Source organism: Ursus maritimus (genome assembly GCF_017311325.1).
Source record: "Ursus maritimus isolate PB19 chromosome X unlocalized genomic scaffold, ASM1731132v1 scaffold_X1, whole genome shotgun sequence".
Lineage (NCBI taxonomy): Eukaryota > Metazoa > Chordata > Mammalia > Carnivora > Ursidae > Ursus > Ursus maritimus.
This window is the reverse complement of record NW_024423319.1, coordinates 107,024,117-107,035,006: the sequence shown is the minus strand read 5'-3', so window position 1 is coordinate 107,035,006 and position 10,890 is coordinate 107,024,117. Positions and strand designations below refer to the sequence as shown.

Sequence of the window (10,890 nt, the reverse complement as noted above, 5' to 3'; positions counted from 1 at the left end):
GTGGGGCGCGTGTGCGTGCGTGGGGCGCGTGTGCGTGCGTGGGGCGCGTGTGCGTGCGTGGGGCGTGCGAGGGGCGCGTGTGCGTGCGTGGGGGCACGCATGCGTGGTGGGGCCGTGCGTGGTGGGGTGCGTGCGTGCGTGTGGCGGGGTGTGTGTGCGTGTCTGGTCATGCAGGATGGAAGCTCGGAAGATGGAAGTGTTTGATTACTTCTGGGCCGTTTCTGATCAGGTGCCACCCTTTTCTGAGATGCCTCCTCTCCATAGCTCTCTTTTTCTTCTCTTGCCCATTTCCTCTTCTCCTAATCCCTTTTTCAAAATAAGAGGTGGAAAAAATTACAAGGAAGGGGCATGCTAAGTACGGATAAGGGCAGACAGGCGGACTTGGGTTTGAAGCATGGTCTGTCCACTTAAAAACCACATGATCCTGGGTTAATTAAATAACCATCCAAAGCCTCTTGTTTACCATCTGTAAAATGGAAATACTGTTTTTATTTAGCATACTAGGTATGAGAGTAGAAGAAAATAGCGGTGCTGGTTGTAGTAGTAATTCAGGACCATGGTGTGTGTGATTCTAAACCCCAGGCCCAGAGAACATTGTAACTGTCAGCTGGCAAGACTGGATCTGATTTCAGTTCTTGTGATGGCAAAACTAGATCTTAACTTCTCTGAGACGGTTGTGGACTTTGTTTATACTACCTAAGAAAATATGCATATATTTCCTATGGAATTGTTACTGTGCTTGCTTCAGGAGTGCCGCTCCAGATATTGCTGGAGGTAGTATATTATCTGTGGTCTATGCACTGTATTAGTTTTCTAAAATCGGAAAATGTATGCGCTCTGAAAAAGAACTCAAGAGTTTCAGATAAGTGTGGAATTGTAATAGCAAAAATTTGTAAGTAAGGTTGCCCGCTTAGCTACATACATACATGTTCAGGATGCTCAGTTAAATTTGAATTGCAGATAGACAACAAGGCTGCTATTTTTGTTGTGTTTGTCCACAGCAATATTTGGTACGTACTTAAACTATAAAAGCCGTCATTGATATGAAATTCAAATCTCATTAGGCATTCTGTATTTTATCTGGCAACCATATTTGTCAGTGTGCCTGACACTGTTCCAAACACTTCTTCACGTGTATTTACTTATTTAATTCTCATGAAGATCCCACGGATTGTGGTTATTATCCCTTTTTACAGATGAGGAAACTGAGAGGTTAAGTAACCCGCCCAAGGTTACATAGCTTTTGCATGGTGTTGCTGGCATTTAAACCCAGGTGGTCTGGCTCCAGATGATGCTGTACTTTCTGAAAAGGGCTTAGCATGGTTCCTGGCACAGAGGAAATGCTCAGTACTAATGATTTTACTATTAGCACCACCCTCTCCCTTGAGCCCTGATTAAACTTAAAAGCTCAGGCTGGGGTATGGGGTGTGGTGACTCTACTTCTACATAAATGCTAGTAGGGGACCGCGCAACCACTGACCTTATATGCAGTAACTTGAGAGAACACATAGTTGGGCCTTTCACAGGTTTTTTTGATCATCATATTTCTTTATTAAAACAAGTCTCTTTGAGCTTTCTCTCCATGGAACTGAGCAGGGGGAAAAGGGTTGTGGTGTCTTGACAACTATGGTTCCTTGCAATTTGAAGTCTCAGTTCTACAGAAAGTGTAGCCCTGTGCCCAGCTGTGAATTACGAATGATGAATTGGGAGTTTGAAACTAGAGTTTTCCCACTTAGCGGGCTGACTTCCAAATTCTGTGTGAGTGATGTATTTCCCCACTCTGTGTCAAGGCTGAGGTCATAGCTGATCTTGCAGATTTTGTAGGTACCTACAAGAATGCTGAGGAGATGGAGAGGATACATTTTTAGGTTGGGGTCAGGGGGAGGTTTGGGAAGGCAGCCAGAAAACAATGTGCTTATGTGAATAAAAATGTGTGTGAGGGCTTTTCTGTGTGATTGTAAATAATGTGTGGCACTGAGACTTGTATAATCCTGGGGTGTCACATAGCAGATTCGTTCTGTGACTGAACAGCCAGAATCATTATAAATACAAACTGGAATAAAGATTTGGTATGTCCTAGCTTATTTGCATACTAATATCAATGGTAAAATAGTAGCAGTAAGTAAAAATATAATTGGAGACCACTGAATTAATTCTCAAAGATGAAAATATTAAGCCAGTTTTAAAATTTATCAAGCTTCTAAAACCAGTTGTTTATTTTACTTTTTTTTTTTTTAATAGAGGACAAGCAGGGTTGGGGGGTGGCGGGGGAGAGGGAGAGAGAGAATCTGAAGCAGACTCCACACTCCGTGTGGAGCCTGATGTGGGGCTCAGTCTCACAGGCCTGAGATCATGACTTGAGCCAAAATCAAGAGTTGGATGCTTAACTGACTTAACCACCCAGGTGCCCCTCTAAACCAGTTTTTTACTTTGATTTTTTTGGGAAGGAGAAAGTGCTGGGGATTTTGAAGTCCTGTAGAAACTTAGGATATTTCTAGATCATTCACTTTATCAAGGACAAAAAGTTGTTGAAAATTTTCATAGCAAGTCTAGGCTAGAAAAATATCTAGCCTACTTTTAAACCTGGAGGACACATGTAACCAAACTGATAACCAGCATATATAAATATATGCAGATGATAATTTTTTTGGCAGTTCCTTTATATTCAGCTGAAAACTCATTGGGTTTTCATTATTTTAAATAAATATATTCTGGCATCAATTAAAGTATGAAATTACCCAGAATGTCATCTTTTCAATGTCATTAAAATATTGGCTGCCTTTTTTTTTTAAATTGGTGCATATCTTTGTGTTAGAGTGGTAGCCAGCAGTTGTATGATGGTTAGAAGAGAGTTGGAGTTCAGTCTTAGGAATTTTGGAACCTTCTCACTTTTCTTTTTTAAAGATTTTATGATTTGAGAAAGAGAGAGAGAGCACTGAGTAGGGGGAGACGCAGAGGGAGAGGGACAAGCAGACTCTCTGCTGAGCCTGGAGCCCAATGTGGGGCTTGATCCCAGGACCCTGAGGTCATGACCTGAGCCGAAGTCAGACACTCAACCGACTGAGCCACCCAGACGCTCCAAGAAACTTCTCATTTTTTAATGAAATATTTTTTTACAGCTCGTGGATACGTATTTAAGTATGCACAAGCTTCCTCCCTGTTGACTGTGTTGCGTATGCAATTGTGTGTGGGCTTATGAAAGAGGAAGAAATGGTAAATCAGTCTGTTGTGTCTTTCTGTTAACTTACACACATACTCAGTTCTGCCCTGAGACCTGGGCAAGAGGGGCCCCTGCTCTGGGCCCCTCATTTAGAATGCCTCACTTTGCCCTCCTCTGGCCATGCCTCTCCCCTAATTCAGGGGCCAGGTCAGCAGCCATACCCGTTTATGAGCCCGAATTCCCTGCTAAATGGCCCTGAGCCTCCCTACAGGGCCCGTGGGGGTCTCTTCTAGGGGTTCATTCCTCTGAGAGCTACACTGAACATCCAGGGGCTCAGGAATTCATACCTGGATTTCCAGGTCTTTATGGAGGTATATTGTAAATACATCTTTTAAATATTTCAGTATGACTTATGGGCCTCTGTTTCACTCAGCTTACACCATGGAACAAAATAGCCCCAAATCTTAGAGGTTTGAAATAGGAGTGATTTAATATTTGTTGTGATTCTGTGGGTTCATCAGGGGTCCTCTGCTGCTCTTGCCTGGGCTCATTCATACAGCTGCATTCAGCTGGAGGGTTATCTGACCTGGAAGGTCCATGATGGCTTTAGTCACATGTCTGGCACTTGGTGCTGACTGGTTTATTTTCTGTGTGGTCTCACCTCCTCCAGGAGGCTTCTTCAGAGGGCTGTCTTAGGGCTCCATTCAAAGGGAGTTAATATGGAAGATACAAGGCCCTTTTAAGGCCTAGTTTTTGAAACTCAAGAAAAGTCGCTCTGCTATATTCTGTTGGTCACAGCAAGTTGTAAGGCCAATCCAGATGCAAGGCAGGGAAAATAGATCCTATCGCTTGATGGGATGAGTCACAGAACCACCTGGCAGAAGGATGAGAGGGATGGAAGGAGATGTTGCACACATCCTTGCAGACAATTTACCGTAGACTCCATTTGTATTCCTGTCCCATGCCGCGCAGATGTCAGGGGCAGTCCTGCAAAAACCATTAACACGAATACCACCAAGCTTTTACCCACTCAATCTAAATACGGTAATTTCATATAGTGAAGTTGATTCAGGGAGTCATTTGAGAGGAAAAGTAAAAGCCAAGGCTTGGAAACTGGTTGATAGGAAATGGTTGTTTAATTTGGAAGAGAACAGTACATAGAGTTCGGTGCTTGTCATTAATCCTGTGATTTTCTTTTTAAATAGCTGCCGCCATCTTGAGTAAGGTAAATTTCTCTGTGGACCCTTGTGATAATTTCTTCCGGTTTGCTTGTGATGGCTGGATAAACAGCAATCCGATTCCTGAAGATATGCCAAGCTATGGCGTTTACCCTTGGCTGAGACATAACGTTGACCTCAAGTTGAAGGGTAAGTTTCTACTGGGGTTCGGTGACGCACTTTACAGAGAGCAGTACTTGACAAGAAAAACACAGTTTTGGATTTGGAGCACGCCTACTTACTTTCAACTATATTAAATTCATTTCCAAGATATTTTAAAATGGAAGACTGAAAGGAAAATTATGGTATTTCAGTCTCCCAGGTCTCGAATACAAGCCTAGCAGAGGCTTCATTATGTTTGGATTAGCAAATAGTAAATTCTGCTGAGGGATAACTAGCATTTCCTTGAGATTGGGAGCAAAAGAATAGTTAATGAAAGTTATTTTATATAAATATACCTACTTGTTGTGTTCAGAGCAAACTTCATCACGTGCTTATTTACGTACGTCCTGGATTTTCATGGCTACAAAATGTACTTAACACCTCATTGTCTTTTGAGAACTCTGGATGACCTTGTGTTTGTCATATTGTTCCTGTTAACTTCTGACTTGGCTCTGGGGAGACTTTCTTTTCTCCCGTGGCCTCTGTAGTAATGACAGGCTCACACACACATACTCGCATATGCATTCAGACACATACACACGTGTGCATGCATACACACACACTTCAAAACTTGGAAAACTCTTTTCCTAGAGGCACTTCTGTTCGCATTAGATCTATTTTTTATGCTGAGCTATTGGAGGAAGGCACTTCAGGATGGAAGTAGGGAGATGGTAAGGCCATTTAAGGTAACTGTTTTGGGAGGGCAGAAATGTGTATGCTTTTGGGCACCTGAGTGGCTCAGTCGGTGAAGTGTCTGCCTTCAGCTCAGGTCATGATCCCAGGGTCCTGGGTTCAAGCTGCACATTGGGCTCCCTGCTCAGCGGGGAGTCTGCTTCTCCCTCTCTCTCTCTCTCTGTCACTCCTTCTGCCACTCCCCCTGCTTGTGCTCTCTCACTCTCTCTCTCAAATAAATAAAATAAAATCTTTTAAAAGAGGAAGGTTTTTTCTTTTTTTGACAACTGAGTTATGCCACATAACACCTAGAAAGAATTTATTTTAATTTATTTAATTTATTTTAATTTTTTTACTTTCTGGTTATAAACAACACAAATTTATCATCCTAAAATATTGGAGGTTGGAAATCTGAATGAGTTGGCAGGGCTTCCGGAGGCTCAAGGGGAGAATACATGCCCTTGCCTTTTCTGGCTCCTGCAAGCCACCTTCATTCCTTGGCTTGTGGCGCCTGCTACATCTTCACAGTCAGCACTGTAACACCTTCAGATCTCTCTCTAAGTTGACCTCTGACTTCCTTCCTCCCATCTCCTTCTCTCTCCTTCTCTTATGAAAAGGCTCTTGTACTTATGGAGGTAGGGCCCCACTCTATGACCTAATCACTCTATACCTCAAGATCCTTAACTGAATCCCGCCTGCAAGGTTCCTTTCCCATATAGGGTAACACAGTCACAGGCCTGGACATGTGGATGAGGACATCCTCGGGCAGGGAGAGAGCACTATACTAGCGTAAGAAGCTCCCTGCTCTCTCTGTTAGTGTGAGGTAGTCCTGTGCTGTAGCCTGACGTTTAGAGCATTGCCTTTGCTTGGCTCAGCCATCTAAAGCTTTTCTTTTCCATCTTTGTGCAAAATAATAAGATCTAGAGCTTTTAGAAAAGATAATCTTTCCAAGAAACTTTCAGATCAAATGTGAAGTGTAAAAGGTATGTTTTCTCTGTTCCATCATCAGATATTTTGTGTGTGTGTTTTGGATGTTTGAGACTTTTGAACTCCAGAAAGAATTTCTGAGGGGCGCCTGGGTGGCTCAGTTGTTAAGCATCTGCCTTCGGCTCAGGGCCTGATCCCAGGGTCCTGGGATCGAGCCCCGCATCGGGCTCCTTGCTCCACTGGTAGCCTGCTTCTTCCTCTCCCACTCCCCCTGCTTGTGGTCCCTCTCTCACGGGCTGTCTCTCTCTGTCAAATAAATAAATAAAATCTTAAAAAAAAAGGAATTTCTGAGAGGTTAGAAGAATCATCATTTTTCTTTCTACTTCATCTCCATTTCCCCGAGATTTTAAGTACATGAAAATTAAATGTCTCAATTTATATATGTTTTAATAACTAACTATTGACACAGTAATTAGATACCTATTGTCAGTTGTAAGGAAAAATGTACTTAAGCGTCACAACTGAGCCACAACTTTTCACAATATAAATCATATGGACTCAAATTTTCTAGGAGGACTTAAAAGTTTCATAAATTAGAATAAAAATGTGCAATAATGTCAGTTTTTTCCTAACCCAACAGGGGAGGTTCGCATAGTATAGAACAATAAGACCTTGAGGAATGAATTTACTACGGGTTATTTCCCTGTGTGACATTAACTCCCACTGGTCCTTCACCTACCATTCTTACCTATTTCCTGTTGCCCTTCTTTGGCTTTTCCTCCTAGACAGAGAACTGTGTGCCTGCAGAAATGGGGCACCGAAGGGTAAGAAAAAATAAGATTTGCAGATAGATGCTCCTTACACGTTAGTTAGAGCCAGAAGATTTCTATCTTCAGGGCATGAAGCAGTTAGAATAATTTAAAGCACTTCCTGGGGATGTCTTAATGTGAAAATGAAAATCAGTACGAATGTGCTTTTTTTGGGGAGGACACTGTATATGAAATCCTTGAGCATTCATACCAATAAGACTAGATTGTTGAGAGACACACAGGGGTTTTTTGTTTGCTTGCTTCTTTTAAAAATGAAAAATTTTACTTCTAAGCTCAGTTGGGAAAGTACAAAGAAACAAAAATTAAATCCAAAAAAGGAGGAAGAAAGTTGCTCATAAATCCACCCGTAGAAATAACTGCTAATGGAGCAGTTGGGTATACATCTTTCCAGGTTTTTTTTTTCCATTTGTGGGTACATATGCAAAACCTCATGTGCACACCCATCTATTTAAAAACCAGCTAAAAGTAGGCATACTACTCTGTCATGTGCTTTAAAAATGATGTGTCTCTCATACACATGGATAATGTCAGTAGATATGTTTTCTTATTATATATAACACTGTAATAAAGATCCGTGTGTATTCCAGGAATGGAGTTGTTGTATTGAAAGAGTTGTCACAGTTTAACTTTTGATGTATACATACAGTTAAATCGCCCTTCAGAAAGTTATTTCTAGGTCTTCATATATTTTCTTGCTGCTTTAAGTGGTAAGTCTTCTCCATCAACTGTCTTGTGTTTTTTTTGTTTGTTCATTTTTCATTTTTTGGTGGTATGAAGTAGGAGTCAGCAAACTGTGGCCTGTGGGCCAAATCCAGTTCACTGCCTGTTCTTAGAACTAAAGTTTCATTGGAAGACTGTATATCCATTCACTTAAGGATTTTCCATGGCTGCTTTTGTGCTATAGTGGCAGAGTCGAGAAGTTACTGCAGAGACCACATGGCCCGCAAGCTTACAGTATTGACCCTCTGACCCATAAGGAAAAAGTTTGCCTAATCCTGAGGCCTGTTGTAAAACGTTATATATCTATATTGGATCTCATTAGAACTGTCTTATTTTTTTTTAAAGATTTTATTTATTTGAGAGAGAGCAAGAGAGAGGGCATAAGCAGGGGGAGCAGCAGAGGAGGAGGGAGAAGCAGACTCCCCACTGAGCAGGCAACCTGATGTGGGGCTCGATCCCAGGACCCCGAGATCATGACCTGAGCTGAAGGCAAATGCTCAGCTGACTGAGCCACTGAGGCACCCATAGAACTGTCTTATTAATTACTAGCTTTTTGGGGGCTTCTTTAGAATTTTTTAGATAGGTAATCCTAAAGTTAAGAAATAGACTTTTTGTCTCTCCCTTTTCTTTTACTGAGTTGGCTGGAACCTCCAGAACAGTGCTGAGTAATAGCAGTGACAATGGGTGTAATTTTCTTATGCCTAGCTTGGTTGGTGATGCCTCCAGTATTTACCCCGCGACCCTCAAATACATATTTTTCTTTGTTTTGAATAGGTATTCTTTATCGTGTTGTTACTCCCTGTTTGCCAAAAGAGCTTCAATAATAAAAACAAAAAAAAAGTAAAAACAAGTCAAAAAGAACCTATATCAAGTCCTGCCACCCAGTGATAACCTTTTACATGCGAATAAACATGGCAAGTTATATGTATATGTCAAAAAGGACCATATGTTCTGTGTTTACAATCTCCTTTTATTGACATGTTAACGGTTTTTCACGTCAATAAAAATAGATCTTTATCATCCTTCGCCATGACGGCTTTGTATGGATATACTACAGTTGATTGAGTCAATTCCTACGTTGCCATTTAGATTATTTCCAGATGTTTTTCCTCATTGTAAGCCACTCAGAGCATGAGTGTTGAAGCTGAAGACCTGTATTTGAATCCTGGTTTCCTTATATTTCTCCTCTGTGCCACTTGTGGCCACTCATTTCACCTAGCTCAGTTTTCTTACCTTTCAAATGGGGATAAGAGACCTCATTTCGTAGGGCTTGTGTGGACTAGAGGAGATGACCCTTATAAATGACACTTTATCCCAGTCCAGTTTCTGGCATATAACAGGCCTTCAGTAAATATTTGTTGTCTGTGCCTCCATTTGTCTCACAGCTAGTTCTGAGGCTCGTGAAGTAATGTCTACCAAATGCTTTAAGTTTTATTCTGGTCTTATCATTTGTAAATATCATGTGCTTTCAAAAATATTGAATACTGTCTAGATATTTTTCTTCATCCTTGATAAAAAGCGAGAACATCCAAAAATAAAACCCAATACTACCAATCAAAAGAATACCATTTTCTTATGGCTGATAGGGAACACACAGATACGGCTGTCCAATTTGTGAAATAAAATGGATTTGACAGACCTGGCTGATGAAAAATTGCCCTCTATTGAAGTCAGCAACCTGGCTTCGTGAATTTTTTCTTTAAATGGCATATAAGACTCAGATTCCTAGTTGGAAGATAAAATTATTTCTTATTCTCTCCAAGAAGCAGGGTTTTTTGTTTTTTGTTTTTTGTTTTAAAAGCAGGCCGAATATAGTCATGTGTTTGAATGTCCCAAAATTTCCTTCCTACAAAAGCTCCCAAATTTGTCTTCATGTGACCATGAAAATGACACAGCATGTGTTGCTTATGAACGAGCAGATGAAAATTTTGCAAATGAGCACTTATGAAACATGAGGCAATAAGTGAGATAGAACACTTGTGTCAAACAGAAGACAGATGACTCAAGGTAGGGCCAGCTCATCTCTATTATGGAATAGCAATCTTTGCCAATATTTTGTAAGGAAAAGTAGTATATTATTATGTTCAAGCACAGACAGCACAGGCAGGACAATAAGATGAAGTAGGGTCTATGCATTAATGAGCAAAGAAAGATGATTATGTTTCATAGATGGGTTATTTATTTGTAAATATCTGCTGGCTAAGATTCAAATGGTTCTCATAATTAAACCCCCCCCCCCGCCAATCTTGTTTTTGCTATAATGATCCTATCCAAATCATCTTTTGCAGATAGTGGAAAGCTGAAAACTTCAGCTCCTGTAAAGTGATTTGATAATTAGGAAGTTGAGATGATTGAAGACAGTGAATTATGTCATTTTCCTCACACCATGAACATAGTATGATGTACCAAAGTGAGCTTTGACATCATTAAGTTCTTTGAAACAAACATCAGATTAGAAAAAATACAGGGATATGATAGAGAAGTGCTAGGGAGCAGTGAGCCGTTGCAGTGGGCTATTTATTCTTGGTGAAACTCAGCTCCAGTAAATCTCAGTGAATCTACTGTATAAATGGGGGGGGGTTGACATTTATAGATGCCTGTTTTTTTGACCATGCTGGCTCTTTTTCATGTGGCCACACATGAAGCAGCAAATTGCCAAATTATACATGTGTCATCATAGGTCCCGCATGCACAGAGAGGTGTCCTGTGAAGATTTGGGCCTGTATAGAAGACATTTAGAATGTGAAATGAAATGATTTTACCTGAAAAGTGTTTTGTTGTTGTTTGCATTTTTCCTAATCTGAGAGCACCGTTTGAGCATGGGGAAGGGAGGGGTTGTGTAGAGTGAGGAAAGGGAAAGAATTTGTCAGATTGAAAAAGTATAGCAATTTCCTGTTAGGAAACACCCCCTTCAAATATACACATGAATTTCTTCCTGAAGCCTCTTTGAAAAACTTATATGTAGCTCTAGAATATGTTTTTCTAAATAGCTGAAGGAAATGAAGGGGCCATGAGAACAGCCATCATGTGTGAAAACTTGTGTTCAGGTAGTTCCGAAAGTTAACATTTTAGGCTTTCTTCTCGTGTGCCCCTTTCTACCCCCAGTGCATGTCCTTGTCTTTTTAACTCTTTTCTGCTCCAAGCATTCGATTTTAAGATCTGATTTTTCTCTCTGTGGCTTTCTGTCATAGGGGTTAGTATT

General features: G+C 40.9%; 1 protein-coding gene across 1 annotated transcript in view; it reads left to right on the top strand.

The window, feature by feature from the left end:
• The window catches only part of PHEX (phosphate regulating endopeptidase homolog X-linked), a 205,415-nt gene that overhangs the window by 10,087 nt on the left and 184,438 nt on the right, over positions 1–10,890 (top strand). Inside the window, exon 3 of the mRNA XM_008696482.2 lies at positions 4,366–4,527. Coding sequence (XP_008694704.2) covers positions 4,366–4,527 — 162 coding nt within the window. The remainder of the gene's footprint in view (positions 1–4,365; positions 4,528–10,890) is intronic.